Genomic DNA, 23,137 nt, shown 5'->3' with positions numbered 1-23,137 from the left:
GAAAATTGCGTTTGTAAGTTCCTATTTTTTTTATTAGGCCATTTTTGTTTCTTTTTTTCTTTCCCTGAATCCGTGTCTTTCCTCTTATTTCCATTTGCTCCACGTTTCATTTTTTTTTCTTTTTGCGTTTGTAAATTCCAAGGTTTTCATTTCAAATGTTTTGAAGATTACAAGGAAAATTATAGAGTTCTAGCATATAGAATTTCAAAGAGAATAATTCGAACGTGAGTATTAAGAATGTATGTAATATGACCGTACTTATTTTCTGTTTTTGTTTGTCGTTTGAGATAATTTTTTCGCGTCTAATTCTTGTATATTTTTTTTATAATTTGAGTTGAGACCATTCTTTATTATGGTGCATAAATTTTATTGATCGTGTGTAAATGATGAACCTAAGCTTTCTTTAAAATATCAAGATCGAGGAGCTAAGATGGCTTGCCAAATTCTTTTATTCACCAGTTCATCTCCTTTGCCATCAACGCCATCAACACAAAAGACACATTCATGTCCCAATTTTAAAAGTTGTTAGGAAGCCACAATTGATCACGTGAACCAATCAACTCGTTTTGGAAAGTGAAATCATAATTGACTATGTGAACTGATCAAATCGATTTGGAGACATATTTATAATTAATTTATTATTTAATTTTTTTTATATCCGTTGTAATATCATGAGGAAGAAGGATTCCTCTCATCCATTTAATTTTTTTTATACACGTTGTAATATTCAAGATAAATTCAAACTTGATTTTAAATAGAGAAATTGACATGGAAATTATTTTTAAAAACTTATTTACAATTATATCAAATCATATAATTTAAATTATATAAAACTATTAAAATTATTATTTTTAATATATTTTAAAAATCATAGTTTATAAATTAAGGGTTTAAAATGTATTTTTTAGGGTTTAAAATTTATAAATTGGAATTTAGAATTTTAAACTTTGAGTATACTTGATTCAAAAAAAAAAAAAAATTGAGTATACTTTATTAATTTGGCCTTGGTCCAGAAGTTTTGTGTAGGAAAGTTGAAAGAGAAGCCCATGTCCAAGCCCATATGATTAGGTCTCTATTCGGCCCATCATACTAAACCTCTTTTCCTTTTTTTTTTTTTATGAAAAAATAGTTAACTCTTATGTAAAATTGAGGAAATTTATCAGAATAAAAATTCAGATAAAATATATTTAAGAAAATTGGATAAAGACCAAATTTAACTCTAACGTTTTAGAAAATGCATATTTAGTCTTAATGTATAAAATATTATAAATTTAATCCTAACATTTCAAAGTTAGATCAATTTTAGCATACATTATCGACAATTAGAAAAAATTGATATTTAATTGTCATTTCAGACCTCCAAATATCAATTATATCTAAAATATTTAATGTATTACTAACAAAATTATAAAAAAATTCTGTTAAAATGCTAAAAACTAAATCTGATTCATATAAGTTAATCACAATTTTTTTTATCAAACTGTTTAAAATATTTACCGTGTTATTAATATAGTTAAAAAAATATACGAAATTGCTTCAATTTATTGACAAACTTGTTTGGATGGTCCGATATGACTATTAAATAACAGTCAAACCAGTCTTTAAAAATTTCCGATAATGCATGGTTAAAATTGATCTTGTTTTGAAACGTTAGGATTATATTTGCATCATTTTATACGTTAAGGGTAAATCTACGTCTAGGATTAAATTTGATGTCTATCCCAAAAAAAATTAAATAGGTGGTGATTATGTTATTTTTTTAAGCGAATCTGATTAGTTAGTTTGAGACTAATTAAACATTTATTAAGTGACTCGTCTTCTAACTAAAGTTTATGATAATTAGGCTGCGTTTGGTTATTCATTTTTCTCCTCGTGATTGCCTTTTTCACTTTAAAGGTAGAGTTTTAAGTGTTTGGTTAGACACATTTTATTTGTCTTTTATAGCTAAAAGTTAGTTTTTTTTTGGGCCTAACCCCTTCCCATCCCTTTAAACTTGTAACTTTTTTTCATTTAGCCACTTTAACTTTAGGTCTTCCCATTTATCAACTTAAACTCAAAAATTATAACTCTTTTGGCCTTTTTTTCCAAATCAAAATTTAAAAAATTAGCAATTCGTCAAATGCAGTTGTTAATTCATTATAACCAATCAAGTTATTAAACAACTAACCCCATAATTTGGACATCCATAAAACAATCTTTCCGCATTTAAAGGTTTCCGTGATACTTTAAGTGGTGAAATTTTACCTTTATACAACCTAGAGGAATAGAAATTTAATATCCTACGCATCCCCTAATGCTTGGAAAGACAACAAGTGACACATAAGTGCCATGTAGGCTTATAAGGGCTAAAGGTGTCTCATTTGTTGAGTTTAAGTGGTTAAATGGAAACACTCTAAGTTTAGGTGGCTAAATGAAAAAAAGTTACAAGTTTAAAAGGCTGGGAAGGGGTTAGACTTTTTTTTTTTTCATAAAAGCAGAGAATCACTACTTTTTGAAAAAAACAATATTTTCCAAACAAATAGCAAACCGTAATAGCAAACGACAGATAAAGAAATAAATAGATGCTTGGAATATGTAATAACTAAAGATAATAATGAATTAAATGTCAACTTTCATTTTATGCAACTAAATAAATGGTATATTACTAATCTTCTCTCATGTGTTAAAATTAATTAGTTTTGATTGTACATAACAAATAAAATGTTTAATATGTAAGTTGGAATGAAATTTAAAACTGTCCAAAGATAAGAACAATGTCAATTGTCACATATAATACCATTATAATCCTAAACATGTTTTATAACTACTTAGCCTACTTTATTCCCCTCTTCCATAAATTCTTGATTTAAAAATAATTTTACTTAGTTAACGACACAAATATGATTAATAAAGTAGAAATAAATAAATAAATAAAATTTAAAATTATTTTAATAGAAAATGTATATCTAAATGAAGAGTACCGAAAATGAGGATGTTTTGGACCTTTGGACACTAGTCCTGTCCACAGGGCTGAGTACCAGCCAAATCTGTGTCCACTGAGTCGAGTTTGGACAATAAAAATTAATCTTAGATCTAGTATGGATCAGGCCTATTAAAACTTGTCTATTTTTTAGACGGGTTTGGAATTGATAAAAATAACTCGGTCCATAAGAGTATTTTAATAATTGTATAAGAGATAATGGTATTTTAGTAATTACAAAATGAGTGGGTCCCACTTTTTTAAATGGGTAAGATGATAAATGCTGATGTGGCGTGTTGACTTCAGTTTGACCGGTCACAATTACCGGTTATATATTTTAGTGGGAGGCCACTAAAATGTTGTACAGTTTTGTGTGTAAAATTGAAAGTTGGAAAGAGGGTAAAAGTTGTACACTACATATATAATTTATCCGTAGACTTAAGATACCTTAGTATCTTTTTAACAACTTTCCAATGTGCTTGTTCAGGGTTGGACTGATATCTACTCACCATTCTAACAATATGATAGATATCGGATCTTGTACATAACATGACGTATATTAGACTACCAAAGACATTCGTATACATAACATTTTTTATATGTTCAATCTCTTATTGTGTTTGAGGACACATGTCTGTGCTAAGGGTTAAGCCTTTTGACATTTGGCTATCAATGGGTTTGCAATTTTTCATATTGAATCTATCGATTACTTCATTGACTTATGCTTATTGAGACAAAGCCAATAGTTTCTTTGAACGATTTCTTGAAATATGAACTCAAAAAATGTACGCAATTTCTCCCATATATTTCATTTTAAAACTTGAGCTCAATCTAACTTTGATTTTATTCACATATTCAATGTCATTTCCAGCTACGAGAATGTCATCATGCGGGGTTACTAAAAGAGATGTGCATTCGATACTGAATCATCGACATTCACTTTTTATCTTTTAGTTTGATGCGATTCTGAATCTTGATAAACATGTCATATATATATATATCATAGTTCAAAATGCTTCATGTGAGTACGTATTTGTGATCCCTATAATATAAGCAATGTATGCTATAAGAAAAAAGCATTTGCCGAGTCTTAAAGAACACGCGATCGACGGAACCTCAAAGATCATCAAAAAATGGAGCTTTAGAAGGTTTGAAATGTCTAAAACCCTTAAATATGTATGGCCATAAAATCCTCTAGCATTAGGAGTATTTGAGTCTGTTTTGTTACCTAGATGTTGACCATGCCTCCTTAGAAGAGCCGAAAGTCTCTTTTAGGGAGGTCATTGGGCCCTACGGCGAGGCCCCCTATTTGGAGCTTGCCCCCATGAGTCACGACCCTTGATTTTGGGGCTGCCGGTCCTTCCATCTTTTTGAAGATTTGATTGAAGAGAGCCTCAGAGAAAGAAAGCAAGAAAGACAAAGAAAGGAAGAAAAGAAAGAGAAATTCTAGAGAGAAAGTCCCAAATCACCCATAAGGAATTTCATTCCAACTCGAGGTGCCAGACGTCAGAGATATGAGAACTCATGGAAATAAAAAAAACGTTTAAAGGGACTCCATAGGGTCCCAATTAGGAATCTTGATGAAGGACAAAATCATTCACCAACCATAACAAAAATGTATTTTGGGTTAGCTGGGAGAGCCAAGTGATAGCTCCCATCTGTATAAGGTTTTTAGGATCATTTTAGTTTGTTTTCCCTTTGTTTCCTTTTAATTTCAGTATCGTTTTATTACTTTTTAGTTAAAATTAGTAATTTCCATTATTTATGGCATTTTCTGTGTTTTCAGGTGTTTTTAGGCCTATTTCAGCATTTCCGAACCAGACCCAAGCCTATTGGAGCATTTTCGGATTATTCAGGGACCGTCAGAGTACTTTTGGGATTCATCAGGGACCATTAGAGCACTTTTCGGAAGCCCATAGACCTAAACAGATAAAAGCCGGAGCAAAATTGTCTCATTTAGGACCTGTCTCGTGGAGACACTACATGTCTCGTCGAGACAGGCCCTCGTCTCATCGAGACACTCATTGTCTCGACGAGACGAGGCGGGGAAAGGCGCACCAACGCCTTTCCCCTTGCTGGAATGCACGGATCGGGCCCTAAAAGCCCATTAAAACACTTTGTAATTTTCCTTTTTTACCCTTGAGGCATTAGGGTTTCCTCCCTAACTCTATAAATAGGGAGCTAATCATAATCTTTAGAGGGGATTAGCCATTCAATAAATCAGAGAGCCGCTAGGACTTTCTCTCCTCCACAATGTAGATTTATAGTGTTGTTTAGGTTAGATTTTCCTGCTTTCTAGATTAGGTTTTATTTTCAGTTTTTATTTCTTTCAAGAACAATTGATGGGAGAAGTTCCTCATCTTCTATTTCTGTAATTGGAATCGGCAAAACGGGTTCTAGATTTCTCTCTTTCCCTTTTATCTTTTGCGATTATATTTAATTGAAGCTTTTTCCATTGTTCCTATTATCCTTTTGCTATGCTTGGTTTGTCTATGAACTGATCCCCATCCAATTTGGGATGGAGATGAAATTGATTATATGAATATGTATGATTAGGAATCTAGGACCTTTGATTGATCAGTTTATGCATGCTTAATGCCTAGAAATTGTTAGGAACATGATTTATGCTAGAATGAACATTGATAATGATCAACTAGCTTGTTTATGTATATAATGTGCTTAGTGCATGTGACCCTGACATTAAATAGGATTATAGATAGATGAGAACCTGACCACGGAATCGTCTATACCGAATTTGTATTAACCTGACTTCGCTAGAGACCACTAGGAATGAGGCTTTGTGGCTGGGCTACGGCTTTAGCCTTAGTTGTCAATAAACCTAATGCTTTGCATGACCTAGGGTATATGCCTAATCAAGCCGTCACCTGAATGCATGTGAATAGGAAGGACAATACTAATCACATTAGTCTTTCACTTAGGACAATTACCTTCAATCATTGGTAAAACATAAATCTGAACTCCCTAAACCCATACATAGGATTTAATCAAATGATTCCTCAGCCTAGATTGTGCCATCCATTAATTCACCTTCTACCTTGTCAATTGTTCGCTTTATTTTGTTATGTTATTGCTTTTATTCAATTAACTAGTTATTAAAACCCAAATCTTTATCCAACCCTCTAAACAGTTAGATCACTCTAGGTAGATTTACTAATTATAACAAATAGTCTTTGTGGTTCGATCTCGTGCTAGCACAATATTACTTGTTGCGATATGATACACTTGTCATATTAAATGCTATATACTTTACGAGCATCACCAAGGCCCATCAGTCATAGTGTCGGTTCGCCCTTGATTGTAGGTAGAAATTGAGCTCTAATACTAATATAACAACTTGTTCCATGAAGCACATCAATCAATTTGAATTAATAATGGTGAAAACCAAGTGATCACGTGATAAGATAAAAGAATAATAAAAACCTCCAAAGTATTTGGAGAACAAAAACTCATTACCTCTTAAATTTGTTCTTTGTATTCAAACTCAAAGTATACCAATTTAGGTTGAAGAGGTAACTTTATTTATAAAATTCAATCTAGTCTATGGTTTTTATATTTCTTAACAAACTCTTTTATTTATTTATTTTAGATTTAATACATCATTTCTCCCTTGAAGTTATAAAAAAGCTTGATTGCCACCTAAAAGTATTCTAATTACCTCCTTTAACTTGCTTAAAATATATTAAGTAATCATCCGGTTTTAAAAAAATAAACTGCATAAGAAAGGAGTGTTGTACGCGTATTGAAAAAGTAAAACGATTAAAGTTGAGGTATCTAATTCTAATATTAGAGATGAATTATAGTAAGAACTTCATTTTAATATATTTTAATCTATTCCAGAACCGACCCTGGGTATAGGCCAGAAGTGTTGCCGCCCAGGGCCCATTTTTCTACTATGTATATAGTATTTTTTTTTTATTATAAATGTAGTTATAATACTCATTCACTTTTCAAAATGGATCAAATAATGTTCATAAAAAATGATAAAATAATATGATATTTTAGGTCTGAAATGGACCCAAATTTCCTTTTAAAACTTTAAAGTACAATTTTTTTTAATTAAGGGCTCCTTATCTTTTATTTCGCCTATAAAATGCCAGAACCGACCTTGATCTATTATGTGAATTATGATACAAGGCGTGTGCAACACACCTTCCGCATGAAGTTTTTTTTTTTTTTTTTTTTACAACCGATTGATTAATTGATTACATTTAAACAACTTGGAGGGGCTATCAGAATATTTTCAGCAAGTTGAGAGAGTTATAAGAACACTTTAAAAGTTTAAGGAGCTAATCAAACTTTTTCAATAAGTTCGGGGGCAAATGATGTATTAAGCTTTTATTTTAAATAACAAAAGTATGTTGTTTAGAAGAGGTGGGCTATAGGTGACATTGGCTAATTATAACATGCTTAACAACAACACAAAAAATGTAATAATTAATTGTATAAATGGAAATTTAAAATAGGGTTGTGTTTGGCACATTCCTAGGAATCTTCGATTAGTATAAGAATATACTAAATACTAGGGTAGGATTACACATGGCCAAGAGAGGGATTTGCCAACCACCAAACAACTCTCTATTTTTGCTTATGTCTCTTAATTGGGTATACTTTCTTTTATTATTTCTCTATTTCATTTCTTTATTTATGGGGGGAAAATTAGTGAAGTTGACAAATTTAAATTTTTCTTCATATAAAAAAATAAAGTCTAACTGTAATTATTTAATTATATCCAATTTTTTTTAGGGTAATTAATTTATTAGTCCATATATTTTGACAAAACACACTGTTTAGTCCTTGTATTTTCAAAAACATATGATAAGGTCCATAACCTTTTTCTCAATGAACTGTTTAGTCATTCCGTATGTTAGATTTTTTACCATTTATGACTTCGGATATGACTAAATTACCTTTACTATTTATCTTCAAAATTCAGAAGAGGAAAACCAATTTAGAAAAAGAAGCTATTTGTATGGAGAACAAGAAAAAGAATAGACTCAATGCTTACGAATTTGAACGATTAAAAAAAAATCAAGAACAAGAACACTCAAAGTTGATTTCTGATGCATTAGAGTTTAAAGGAAAAGAAAATAAAGGAAAAGAAGAACGCAAATCCAAATTGACTAACAGAATCTTCATGAGAGTCTAACGACAGGGACTAAACAGTTCATCGAGAAAAACGTTAGGGACTAAACAGTTCACCGAGAAAAATGTTAGAAATTTTACCGTGTGTTTTTGAAAATACAGGGACTAAACAGTGTGTTTTATTAAAATATAGGGACGAATAAATTAATTACCCTTTTTTTAAGAGAAATTTACATACAAATTCACTTTTAAAAAAACTATCTACAATCATGTTAAGTTATAATTTTGAATTATATCAAATTAATAAAATTATTATTTTTAATGTATTTTATGAATTAGAGTTTAAAAATTAAGGTTGGAATTGGTATTCACGTCACGAATGGAGTGAAATTCTAAAATAATTGAATTAATACGTAATTCTTCATGCTATAAATAAAAGGCACTATTAGGGGGTGTTTGGTTGCTCCTTTTCAGGCTCCTTTTGCCTTCTCACTTCAAAATGAAGAGTTTTAGGTGTTTGGTTAGTGACATCCTGTTTGCCTTTTACAATTGAAAAGCAGCATTGAGTGTTTGGTTAATGGTCTCTTGTTTGCCTTTTATACCCGAAAAGCAGCTTTTTACAAAAGCAGAGAATCTCTGCTTTTTGGAAAAACAGCTTTTTCCAAAAGGAAACAGCAAACCGTAACAGCAACAGCAAACAGCAACAGCAAACCGTAACAATAAACAGCAAACAGCAACAGCAAACAGTAGGTAAAACAAACGGGCCCTTAGTCATAAAGAGTGTTGCGTTTACCCTTAGTTACCCAAGCTTTGCCATTTTCTCTCATCTTTAACTCTCTCAAGTTACTCTATAGTTCATGGAATAATTAGCGCACCTCCTTTCAAAATAATTTGGCGTACATGATTATGTGACCGGTAATATAAGATACCAGTTCTACTTCTTCTGCTCGTGAATAATATGCGCCAATGCTACAAGAAGTAACCCAGTTACTCGATGATATCACAGTACTATTGCGAATACACATGGATTAATGAAATACTCTCACCCTCAAATGTAAACCGCTAGAGCTACGTGACTCAGTCAATACTCTTAAAGGTCACGCACATCCTGACCCAGATCCTAAGTCGGGATTAGCGAAATTGCAGGTGTCCTTAACGAAACCGTTATTGAACTCTTATTAAGAGACTATCACGTGGTCATTTGCTCACATTTAGGGCGTACATCCTAGATCTCCTATAATACAAGTCAAAATCTATTCTATTCATTGTGCTTGCTCGACTAAGTTTAAATACTCTTCAATATTATTCTCATCACTGACTTAGACATCAGAACGGATTCAGCCCTTGTTTGACAACTTTTTCTATCTTATCTCAAGCAATCTGTGGACCCAACAAGCTTAGCTTAGCTCAGAATCGTTCATATGGTTGATCATAAATATGATTTAAGTAACTTTAATTTAGAAAAAAATATTTTCTGCAGATTCAACAGTAATAGTATAGTCAATAATATCCTGTAAAAAAATAAATACACTTGTAAAACACTCAAATCATGTAAAATAAATCAATATCTCAATAGCATTTTTTTTTGTCGCTTTTAATAAAATAGTTCATAAATTTTTTAACTTTCGAAACAAATTTTAACTATCAATATCACAAGAATCTTTATAGTGTCTCTACTATTTGGAGCCCTTGTTCGGTCGCACTTTTTGTATACTCTTAGACTGACTCTGGTGGTAGAGCAATAAGAGATATTGAATAAATTGATGTACGTACACTTTAAGCAAGTTTAAAAGATCAATAGATCATTTTAAGCAAGTTCAGTGGGTAAATAGATCACCTAAAAAAAGTTTAGGAAATAAATAAAATCGTTAGAATTGACTTTTTTTTTTTTAAGCTAAATATAAGAGCTAAGGATATATTAAGGTTTATAAAAATGTTTTCAAGCAAAAATTTAACATGAGCAAAGGCAGGTAAACACTGGTGTGCTATAAATAAATAATATAATAATATATGCATAATTGAGGATGAAATTTCAAAATAAAATATATAATAATGTAATAATTCAAAAAGCTTCATGCTTATTCACTACTTACTTTTCAAACTAAAACAAGTGACTAAGAGTGAAAATACTTTAGAAAATAGTAAAAGTCAGTGTAACCATAGCTGCTCATGTTGAATTCTATTTTAGTCTATGTGTGCTGATGCGGACATTTCCAACACAAGGTGGAAAATGGAGTGAAGACGCCTCACACGCCGTGTGCCAGCAGCCACACGCCGTGTGAGGCTGAGCTGCAGGGGAGGAGCGCTGGAATTAATCACCACACAGCGTGTTTGGGAGGACATACGACGTGTGGAGCGCGTATAAATTTTAAGCTTGCCCCTGAGTTAATTCACTTGGCGTGTGGAGTAGTGAAGTCTCTTATAATACGTGTGGATCCATGTTACACATAACAAAATAGGCTTAATACATCATTTGCCCCCTGAACTTGTCCAAAATGGTTGATTGGCCCCCTGAACTTTCAAAGTGTCTCGATAGCCCCCTGAACTTGCATAAAATGTAATCAATTAATCACCCGGTTGTAAAAAAAAGTAAGTTAAATGTGGAAGATATGTTGCACGCATCTTAAAAAAAGTAAAACTACCAAGGTCGGGTATGCGATTATAATATTAGAGAAGAAAATGTTTTATAGTTGAATAAGTAAGAAATTCTTTTTTAACATGTTTTAATCTATTTTGTGAAGTATGTAATAACATTATAAGACACGTGTAATATATCTTCCGCATTTGACTTACTTTTTTACAACCGAATGATTAACTGATTACATTTTATGCAAGTTCAGGGGGCTAACTGAACATTTTATGCAAGTTCAGGGAGCTGTTGAGACACTTTGAAAGTTCAGGGGGCCAATCAACCATTTTGGACAAATTTAGAGGGCAAATGATATATTAAACCTAACAAAATATGTATGAGAGATTCTCTATTTGACATGTAGATCTGAATGCTTCTAATAATTTCCCCGAGGACCCCTACTTTTTAAAGGTGGAGTTATACTCAAATTTTAACATAGTAATAGTAATATATCTTACTTTAATACTTTAAGTCAATCTCCTCTTTTAGTAACACTTGGAAAAAAATCAATTAAGTATACAAATTAAGTGTACTTAGTCTCTCTAATGATATTAGTATAATAGAAATATTTGCAATGGTCAACATTAGGAACCCCAATTAAGAATTGAGATTGAAAATAATTGAAATTATCTAATATATAATTAAATTATTCAATTTTTTCAATTAACTTTTCCTTAAATTACTTGAAATTAACATATAATATAGTAGGCACAACGAAATTTTACCATTGTGATTATTTTTATTATTTAATGGAAGACTATTTAACTTATTTGATTTAGTGCCGGTTTGTTTCCATTTTTCGGAACTGCCCTTTGTCTTTTAAGTCTAAACAGGAGATAAAAAGCGTTTGGTAAAAATTCGAAACAACTGATTCTTAGACAAAAATCAACCAATACCTGCTGCCTATCTGTAACAGCAAACAGTAAACAGGTAACAGCAACAGCAAACAGGAGCAGCTGAAACAAACGGACTAGAGTGCATTTAGTTCAACTATTATTGCTCTTGCTGTTTACAGTTTGCTGTTTTCTTCTATTCGGTAAATACTATCTCATTCTTTTTTTTCTAAAATAGTTATAAATAATTGTTATGCAATTCTAACCAAACATTTTATATCTAATATTTGGAGTAAAACAACAAGAACAAACTATAAAAATAAGAATTAAATGGATATTTGAATATCGTGACTCATATTTTAGTTAGAGCTTCTGATCCTGACTCTGGTCGTAAAGTTTGTCACTTTACTCCTCCCCTTTTATTTGCGCAACTTTAAACCTCGATTCTTAGTAAAGCTTCCTTTTTGAGGGGGGATTTCAACTTTTTAGGTAGAGCATAATTTAATTATAACCGAAAATTGAACTGTAATTCCGTTTATTTGTCAGAAAATATTATGTTTTGAAAAATATTGAGTAAGAAATTGTTATTGTTAGAAAATAAATATTTTCAGGTGTCTAAACTCGAAGAAATGATAAGTGACTGTTGTTTTTAAAAGGGTAAGAGAAACGTAGTAAGATTCTAACAAGTTTAGAAAAACGTTATACTCTTTTTTCTCACACTTTTTATATATTTTTCAATTAGCAAATTTAAATTTTCTGTTGATTTATTTTTCTAAATAAATAAATACTGCAAAGTTAGAAAAAATATTTCTCCGTAAAATATTTTCTGACAAACAAACAAGCCTAAATTTGTGACTAACCTACCATTTACAAATCACAATCATATCAATATTGGAAGGAAATCATAAAAAAACTAGAGTGAAAATAATAGGTGGAAAATGATGTTTTAATTAATTTACAAATCACATTGATCGGACGGTGGAGAAGTCCAAATAGAGGCAGATAATAAACGTCTAGATTTCCATCCTAGAACTAATCTATTACTACTTAATTCTTCCACTCTATATCCATCGTTAAATAATCCTAATAATAATTTTGCTTGACAATGATTGGCAAAGCTTATATTTGCTGGCCTAAACCCTACCGCACCCAACCACTTCTCCCATGAACTCCACTCCTCCTCCCCACTTGCTCTATAGATCCGACCCAACGACCCGGCAATTCGCGGACCCAAGAATACTTTCTCCACCAATGCCCGAGCCCGACTCTGCATCGGAAAACCCGCTTCCAACGAGTCGTACACCGCGGAGTAATGATGTAATGAATCCATAAACCGCCCCACGAATCCACTATCTCCAATCGGTCCTACTTCTTCCTCTACTAGTGTTACTAACCTCGGGTTTAGTGTCTTGGATCCGGATAAAAACGACGCGACCGAATCGTGCGCCCGGTAACTAAAATGAGGCAAATGGAGCATACAATTCATGATTAAAGCTTCTCCTTTGACTAGTTTTAACGACGACGGTCGAAATGTTTCGTCTGTATCTAACCTACACTGGTGGAAAGAAAAAGGCTGACCAATAGACGCGGCGAATGCGACCAAACGCCGCCCGGTTTCCTGGACGGTCCCGATCGATCTCCGACCACTTCCACCTCTCGAAACCGCCGTGATTCGAAGGTGCGGAGTAGGCGGACCGTCTTTTCGTAACACCAAAGATTGCATTAGCGACGCCCATTGGATACCTTCCATTATATCATAATCAACGATATGAATTCTGCGGTCCTGAGCCACGGCTTCGAGAATCGCTTGATTGGCCGTAAAATGCCCGAATTTCACGTACGGCGACATATCTTGAAGCAGCTGAAACGCGGCCAGAACGTCGGCTTGGTGGTGGTGCTGCTGCTGGTGGCTATCGTCGCGGTGGTGGTGGTGATACGGGCCATTGTTTATCAAGTGTTTACCGGTTGTTCCTTCTAACAACCCGAGTAATCCGTCGGTAAAATACGCCGCTAATCTTTCCATATTGGTTCCGTCGGTAGGGGAAACCAATTCCTTGAGCCGAACCAATATCACACGAGCCAAATCACGGCTCTTATTAACGCCGGTGAGAGCTTCCGCCGCCGCCATCAAAAGATGAACTAATCTCAAACCCTTAAAATCGTCGCTATTAGTTTCATCATCCGCCATTACTGTATCAGTAGAAACAGAGGTTGAATTACAAGTTTCATTGCTCTGATTCTGATTCTGATTCTGATTCAGATTCAGATTCAGATTCAAATTCGATCCTCCATCTTCCATCATAGAATCGATTAGATCGTGGAAATCATCGTGTTGAGCAGATAAAGCTTCCCAATCGACAACCGGAGACCAGTCGCTCCAGTTACCGGCGTTGTCGTTGTCTGTGGAGGTTGTTGTCGTGGTGGTGGTGCTGCAGCCGGAAATTTCGAGCTCAAAAGAGCTGTGATCGATAGCCATGGCCATGGCTTAAAGAAGAAGATGAAGATTAGTGTTTGATTAGGAATTGGGGATTTGGGAAATTAGGGATTAAGGTTGAAGAAGAAGAAGAAGATTAGTGTTTGATTAAGGTAAAGCATTAAGGCTTAATTAAGGTTAAGGTGATACCGATGTGAATTGATTTTATAGATACACATCATAGCCATTTTGTGTCTCCATCATACTTTGATCAATAATGACTTTTGAATTTTTCACTTCCATGCCCCTCTACTTTAGCTTATTTATGATTGGGTTAAGGTGCAAAAATACTCCTAACGTTTTGGGTCAGGAGCAATTTTACCTCTAACGTTTAAAATGGTGCAATTTTACCCCTAACGTTAGAAGCCAAGAGCAATTTTACCCCTAACGTTGATAAATTGGGTCAATTCCAGACACTATTATAAAACACCGATATTTTGTTCTTTATTCTGCACTAATTGCATAACAATTCATTCTAAAAAAAGGATTTCATGTGTTTTTATAATTTAATAATAGAATTGGAGATTAATATTTATAAATTCGGTGAATTTTTTGATTTTTTTTTGTCTAATTCGTGCAAAAAGACAGTATATTTTATTTTATTTTCACATCCCAACATACGTTTGTGATTTGTTACTGATAAAATGGCACATGTGTGAAGTTTAGATGATAAGATTAATGACCGAGAAGACAGTTTGATGAATTATTTTTCAAATTGACCCAATTTATCAACGTTAGGGGTAAAATTGCTCTTGGCTTCTAACGTTAGGGGTAAAATTGTACCATTTTAGACGTTAGGGGTAAAATTGCTCCTGACCTAAAACGTTAGGGGTAAAATTGAGCCGCTTGAACTGACCGGGTTATCGGGTTGATTGAACGGTTTGGCTCAATTAATTTTAAAAAAGAACATATAAAGAGGTTATGAACTTAAGATATCGAGTTACAACTAAACTAGTTTTTCATTGGTAACTATTAACAACAATATAAATTTATATATTATACTAACACATTTTTTTTTTATAATTTGTCCGATTTCTCTTTTCGAGACTCACCAGACATCTTTTAGGTGATTTTTTTCCGCCCAATTAAAGAATAGATGGATACAAATTCATGAGAGATGATTGGTGTTAAGAAATAAATGGATAAAAGTATTATTTTTTATTGGACTACTGTATTGCACCGGAAGTATAGTAGTTTTGAACATCTATATTCAGTTTAGTGTTAATTATTTCGTTCATGTCTGATTTTTTTTATAGTTCGAAATAATATTTTTTTTACAGTTTTTTTATAGTGGCATCACACGTATAATAATTTTCTATAGTAATTCAGTTTTTCTAGCGGTCAAGAAAAGTCTCAACTCCTTCATCCTAGTTTGAGGTTTTCTTCTGATTTGTAGTGAGGAAATAAGCACCGTCCTTTCTTTATTTTGCTTGTTTTTTGATTGAATGAAACTTTTGATTGATCTACCACTATTGTAGTTTATATCATTTCTCTTTAATTTGGAGTGTACCGTTATAAGTTTTTCTTCATGAAAACCTATAAAAGTTTTATCTACTATCATATAGATATGACTCCTTGAAAAATCAAGAAATCATTTTTCGAGAAAAAGACTTAGAAGTCGATTCTGGATGGAATGCGTCTTTCACCGTTGTACCCTAAACAGTTCAAGCACTGTTTATTATTACTTCATCATGGTATATGAATTTACAGATGCAAGTTGAAACTCATCTGATATACTTCTAGATTTTTTTAATTATTTATATCGAAATTTACTATTTTTTCTATAAATAAGACTCATATCTTTCTAAAAAAAACTCACAAAGTCACTCCGTCCTTATTAGAATGATGTTTCTTCTAAAAATTATTTTTGCTTCAAAATGATTGTCATTTTAGAAAAATGAAGAGAATATTTACTAGGTTTAACATATGAGAGATTTCTGAATTTGATCTAAAAAAATTGATTGACATTCTCAGTAGAATATTTTGTTAGTCCACTGAATTTATTTAAAGTAGTCTGTTGGTTGTCTGAATTTGTTTAAAATGACAAAATAACCTTCCAAAATTATATACATTTTAATTTTTTCCAAAACTTATTTTGTCCTACTACGTGAACTTAAATTCTAGAAGCTCTTATTTGTTTTACCTACTGTTTGCTGTTACGGTTTGCTGCTTGCTGCTTGCTAGTTGCTGTTTGTTGTTACGGTTTGTTGTTTGCTTTTGGAAAAAGCTGTTTTTCCAAAAAGCAGAGATTGTCTGCTTTTGTAAAAGACTGCTTTTTAGGTGTAAAAAGCAAACAGAAGGTCGCTAACCAAACACCTAATACTGCTTTTCAAGTGTAAAAGGCAAACAAGAATGTCACTAACCAAACATCTAAAACTCTCAATTTCGAACTGAAAAGACAAACATGAGCATGAAAAGAAGCACCCAAACACCCCTAAATCTTCCTAAGAATTTTGTGCTACATTTATTCTTCCATCTTTTATTTCTATTATGAGTAGGCATAGCCTAAGAAATAATAATAATAATATTAAGAATTAAATATACGTGGATTCGGATAGGCACAGAAGGCACTTGGCTGATTCTGGAGCTTGCAGTAGATGCAGAGGCCATGTTGAGACTTTGTGCCATGCTCTTAGAGATTGCTCTAATAGTAAAGAGGTTTGGAGGAAAATTCTCCCACACCATATTTTCTCTTCCTTCATGGCACATTCTGAGGTCGACTGGTTCTCTGATGGTGTTAGAGGAAAGTTGCTTCCATACATGGAGCATGGTGACATTTTCTTTGCTATTATCTGTCACCAAGTTTGGAAATGGAGAAACGAGGAGATTTTTGGAGATAAAACTGTTTTTATGACAAACTTAGCTGATTTCTTCTCGAAAAAACTTTTCTCTATTATCGATAGTTTCAAAGGAGAGTCCCTTGCCAGAGCCTCTCAGTGTTGTGATGTCCATCTCGTGGGATGGAGCAGGCCAAGAGAGGGGGTTGTGAAGCTGAATACTGATGGTTCCTGCCTCAGTAACGGTAAGATTGCGGCTGGAGGTGTGCTTAGAGATGTAGGGGGCGTCTGGCTTTCTGGGTTCTCCCAGAATTTAGGGTTGGGTTCTTCCTTTTCTGCGGAGCTCTGGGCTATTCTTACTGGAATCAATCTTGCTAAAAGGCTGGGTGTTAAGAGGCTCTCTGTGGAGTCTGATAATTTGGAAGCAATCAAAATGATTTCTGAGAATCATTCTATGGGTCTTAACAGTCGCAACCTCATCAAAGCTATTATAAGGCTTTGCTCCTCCTTTGAGTTCGTAGAGTTCAGACACATTTTTAGAGAGCAGAATCGTGTTGCTGATCGCTTGGCGGCGGCGGGCCATGAAGGGACGTTAGGCGTTACTACCCTTCCTGTTTCCCCTAGTTTCATCTCTCATCTTCTCTTAGAAGATAGGATTGGGGTTAGCTTACCTAGGCTAATTCCTGGGTAGTTTGTTGTTTTTCGTTTTTCTTTTCCTTTTCTACCAAAAAAAAAAAAAAAAAAAAATATACGTGGATGAATTCTCAAAGAAGCTAATCGTCCAAGATTTTTTTTTATTCTATTAATTTTTCTTTATTATATTGGATTTTATGCTACATTTATTCTTGTACATAGGATTAGGGATATAGCCTAAGAAATAATAATATTAAGAATTAAATATATATGTGAAAAGTCCTTCTAATGACCAATGAATAGATCCCATAAGAAGGCTTAATTAATTATGGCTACATAATAATTAAAAAAAGGCTATATATTCTTCTTAAAAAAAAAAACTAATATATTTTCGGGCTCTCTGAATTTGTCCAAAATAATAGATTGGCTTCTTGAACTTTGCAAGTATCTCACCAGCTCCCTAAACTTGCTTATTTTGTATCACCAGCTCCCTAAATTTGTATATAAAAATAGATTAGCTTCCTGAACTTTACAAATGTCTCACCAACTCCTTAAACTTGCTTATTCTATAACAACTAAATACAAAAATTTATTAAACCTAAATTCTAAAAATACGTCTTTATCTATTCGAGGTAATTTTTTCGCTTCTCCTATCTTTCAGCCTATTATAAGAGTTAGTGTTGTAGGTTTGAGAGATTGCATGGATGAGGATCGAGAGTTAGAATTATGATTTTTGTATTTAGTTGTTACAGAATAAGCAAGTTTGGGGAGTTGGTGAGATACTTGCAAAATTCAGGGAGCTAATCTACTTTTATGGACAAATTTAGAGAGCTAGTGAGACACTTGCAAAGTTCAGGGAGCCAATCTACTATTTTGGACAAGTTTAGGGAGCTGGTGATGTATTAGGCAAAAAAAAAAGCTTATACATCATTTGTCCTTCTGAACTTATCCAAAAAGTTTGATTGACCTCTGAATTTTTAAAATGTCCTAATAGCTCATGAACTTGTATAAAATGGTCAGTTAGCCCAATGAACTTGCGTAAAATGTAATCAATTAATCATTCGGTTGTAAAAAAGTAAGTTAAATGCGGAAGATATGATGCACATGTCTTATAATGTTATTACATAATTTACAAAATAGATTAAAACATATTAAAAAAGTTCTTACTTGTTCAATTATAAAACATTTTCTTCTTTAATATTAGAATTGCATACTCCAATCTTGGTCTTTTTACTTTTTTAAGATGTGTGCAACGCATCTTCTGCATTTAACTTACTTTTTTTTATAACCGACTGATTAATTGATTATATTTTACGTAAGTTCAGAGAGTCAATTGAACATTTTATGCAAATTTAGGGGACTATCGGGATACTTTGAAAATTTATGGGGCCAATCAAATTTTTTTAAACAAATTCAATTAAGAAGAAAAAAAAGTTATATATATAGGAGGGGTTTCATTTTGTTTTATTAACTATAAGATATAAATATATCTTAATAATTAAGTAGAGGAACCCAACTAATAATTATAGTATAAAAAAGATTTATAATTAGAGAAGAAATGACAGTAGATCATAGATGTTTAGGAAGATGGAGCGTGATTAAGTAAGTAATTAATTGTTAATTAGCCGTTGAGATTCGATCTCATTTGGCAGAACAGAAGAATACTGCTCCTTAAATATCATATGATATATCTGATTTGGTTCACTTACAATAATTAGTGTTTGGTTCAACTATAATAATTAAATTCATATTGTTTCAAAATAAAATCACTCATTATATATTTAGATTGGATAAATAAATAAATAAATAAAATAACCCATTTATGCTCTTTTTATTATTATAAAAAATGCGTATGTCATTTCATTGATAAGGAAATTGCAAATACAACTAGAAAAGTAAGAAATAAAATCTTACACAAGACTATGTCTGATACAGAATCCATATAATTAACTGAAATAATATTCCTAGACATACGAGGAATAAATAGACAATCTTTAAGTTCTAAAACAAGTCGAAATAATAAATAAAGTAGACAATCTTATATAGCTAAAGCAACAACTTTTGCTCCATTTCCAACTGCTGGATGAGCTCTCATTTCTCCAAGTTCCTAAACTTTTTTAGTTCTTGCATACCTGTACAAATATGAGATCCACATCCGGTATATAATACCTAAAAGTTGGAAGATTAAAATGTATTCATTTTCATATAGTACATAACTAAAGTAGAAGTTTCGTCAAACTTCTTCTTCTTCTTCTTCTTCTTCTTCTTCTTCTTCTTCTTCTTCTTCTTCTTCAGAGAGTCCAAGTATTCCTTGCAATTTCTCCTCCAATGCTCTCTTTGCCACAGTGGTGGCATGGCATGTGCCTTTGAACTTACTAGGCTTGAAACTCTTGCCTTTATCTTTGTCGGTGTTAGCCTTGGATCTCTTCAAATTCTTTCTCATAGGGAAATTGCTCTTTATCTTCTTTGAAGAATCCAATACCACTGCCACGACTTCCTTTTTAAGTGCCGATTCTACTCCCTTCATCATGTTTAGAAGCTCAAGCAAGGTTGTTTCTAGCCTATTCATCTAATAGTTCATGATGAACTGAGAATGACTATCAAGAATGGACAGTGTTATGATTATCCTGGTGAAATTAGGGGCAAAACAAACAAAAAATTGCTAAATCCCCAATTGGAATAACCAAGATCAAAATGTATAATAATGAATAGATTAATATAAAACAATTAAAACATTTATTTTTCGGATTGAGAATATATGGTTGAAGCAATCACGAAACCACCCCTTTATTGTAGTATATCGTTATAGAAAGGCTAGCTACCTAAAAAACAATGATTTCCGTCTTATTTTTGTAAAGAATTGGACCATTACTATTCCTAAAACACCTCTACAATTCCTTCCACAAATCTCGAGAAGAAGCAATATGGAGAAATCCCTCGCTTGCTTCTTTGGAGTTTGTAACCAATCATCTTTCTTCCATCTTCGATACTTAGCAGTTCCAGTTGGAGGAATCTCTTCTTCTTCAAGGATAAAATTGAACTTTTCTTTTACAGTAAGCACTCTTATCATAACATTACTCCTTGACAAGTAATTTGTACTTGTAAGTTGTATATTAATTAAAATTAGGTCATACTTCTTTGTTGTAGAAGATGAAGTCTAGAGATCTATTACTCAAGGTTTTATAACTACTTTATCGTAGAAAGGATCACCATTATTATTTTGAGTTTAATTTATTCTTCTTCGACTAGGCATTGTCCCACACATCAATCTAGAAACAAGTGTAGTTTGTTGATTCCACCGAATGCTCATATCTCCCAACAAAGATCGTGTGAGTGTGCAGTTATGCTTCAAATGCTTCGCCATAGATCGACCCAATTCTTGTTTTTTTTCGGTGCACTCGATTTCCATCTAAGCTACGAGTTCTATTAATATTTTGCATGTTCAAACCAGATTGAAGAGCTCTAACAACTCGGTCCTGAGTTGGAGTTGCCGGGATAAAAAGGCCGAATAAGGAGCGATGATGAGATAAGAATGATCTGAATCATAAAACGGACATTGAGAGTAACCAATGCTTATGAGAAAGTGGATTTCAAATACATGTAGACATGTTTTAAAGCCATAATACTCAATGTGTTAGATTTTAATCAAAACAAACAATATCTAAATGGTATTAAACCGGAGTATCACACAATACGGACTACGTACGTCCGGTACAAGGATCGAGTAAGGAGCGACGATGATGTAAGAACGAATTGAATCACACATCAGACATTGAGAGTGGCCGACCGATGCTTACGAGTAAAGTGGATTTCAAATATATGTAGACACGTTTTAAAGCCGTAATACTCAATGTATTAGATTTTGGTCAAAACATACAATATCTAAATGGTATTAGACCTGACTATCACACAGTACTCACTACGTCGGTCCGGTTTACAAAAGATTTTCACTAGTACTTATCAAGAAATAAAGGTGAAGATAGGAGTAAGCATATTAAATAGAGAGAAATGGAGGAGGTAGATAGCAAAAGAAATTGTCAAAACGGCTGAATTGAAAGAGAGTGACGGTTTGTTCAGTTATTAAGAAATCATCAATTCAGACAAACGTTGAGTTTAACCATAAACCTACGTAACCTACCTTAATGGCAGTTACGATTCAGTTACTAACCCTTCTTTTTCTTTGACCAGGCTACCTTTTCTTTTTAGCCACGTCAGCGGGTGTTTACCACGTCAGCAGTTGCCGGCTCCACCGTCCCAGCCCGTCCACCATCTTTCATTCATCACAGTAGTGGGTTCGCTTTCACTTCTGGAAGAATGTTCGCCACTTGTGTAAAGATGGATATGGATTTTACGTCAAGGGCTCCATCACTAAATTCATTTATTTTAAGTCAATTCTACTTCATTGGTCTAATTCACATCGCATTATCATTATTTAATTGTTTCGGTAGAGATTTCGAGTTTAAGGGGTGTTTGTTTTACATATGGTTTGCTGTTGCTGTTTATTATCACGGTTTGCTATTTACTGTTGGAAAATGCTGTTTTTTCAAAAAACAGTGATTAATTGCTTTTGTAAAATGCTGATTTTCAAGTGTAAAAAGCAAACAGGAAGTCACTATCCAAACACCTCAAACTTTCCATTTTGAAGTGAAAAAGCAAACATGAGCATGAAAAATAGCTACCAAATACCCCCTAAATCTGAGTATATAAAATAAACTCTAATTGAAAGAGATGTCATTTAAAGAGTGTCAAAATAATCTCGAACTGATTGATATGATATTTTAATTTGGTATATCGAGCATTTGATCATTTATAATTACATATATTAAGTCTCCAGTTATCGAAAAAGTTTGTTGTGTGTATCAAACTCAATTAAAAGAGTATTACTCATTTTATCTGTCCATAGATGATATCACGTGAATATATGATGAGTATACGTGTTTTCATTTGAAGCAAGGAAGGTTTTATGATGCAAGAAGAGCCTTTATATCAAATAACTTTGAAGTAAATAAGCACTAGGACATGTGAACTTATAAGATACCTTTTGGATCCCCCACGGGCTCTCGATTCATGCCTAGAATTCAAGATTACAGTCTGCCTAAATTGCATCCGCCATTTAGAGTCCACATCTGTCTTCAAAGGAAGCTAGGGCACACTCCTTGCACCGACTATGAGATTTACCCCTGAAACACTATAAATAGAATGTGATGTCACGGTCAAGGTACATACACACATTTATTGCAATTCTTACTCATTGCTTAGTGCTCACCTTTTAAACTCTGCTAACTTAAGCATCAGAGTGGGGTCGTCGGTCACCGACTTCACATTGATCTTTTTTTTTTTGTTTTACTTCAGACATAGAAAGAACTTTAGTTATCATTTGAGCACTACTACCTAGATTCAGTCGTATCAAATTGGTGCGGTGAGCATGGATCGAACAAATATACTGCCACCACTCATCAAGAGAACATAATAGACATATTGTCCTCATGACAAATCTAGGAGCCTAGAACACTTGTGGACATTAGCGGTAATTCACTAGGGCTCCTTCAAATCACTCCTAACCTTGATAAGCGTATTCAGGAATGCATGGGTTCGCTTGACCTTTCCAATAGGGCATTTACAAACCGCATATACAAACATCTCCTCTACAACGTCAGCATGGTAAAGGAGGTCGCTAACATGAAAGCGATAATAATGGCCCAATTACTAGGGAAGTTGGATTCTGTCGAA

The 23,137-nt window shown here is 33.2% G+C and overlaps 1 protein-coding gene across 1 annotated transcript; it reads right to left on the bottom strand.

Annotated features, from left to right (window-relative positions):
* Nucleotides 1-12,366: 12,366 nt before the first annotated feature.
* LOC136236073 (protein NODULATION SIGNALING PATHWAY 2) lies at nt 12,367-14,133 on the bottom strand. The gene has a single exon (XM_066026181.1). It carries the CDS (start codon nt 14,004-14,006, stop codon nt 12,480-12,482), a length of 1,527 nt encoding a protein of 508 aa, XP_065882253.1. The 5' UTR covers nt 14,007-14,133; the 3' UTR covers nt 12,367-12,479.
* Between the last annotated feature and the right edge of the window lie 9,004 nt (nt 14,134-23,137).

This window comes from Euphorbia lathyris, chromosome 7 (assembly GCF_963576675.1).
Source record: "Euphorbia lathyris chromosome 7, ddEupLath1.1, whole genome shotgun sequence".
Taxonomy (NCBI): Eukaryota; Viridiplantae; Streptophyta; class Magnoliopsida; order Malpighiales; family Euphorbiaceae; genus Euphorbia; species Euphorbia lathyris.
This window is presented reverse-complemented; position numbering and strand designations above follow the sequence as displayed.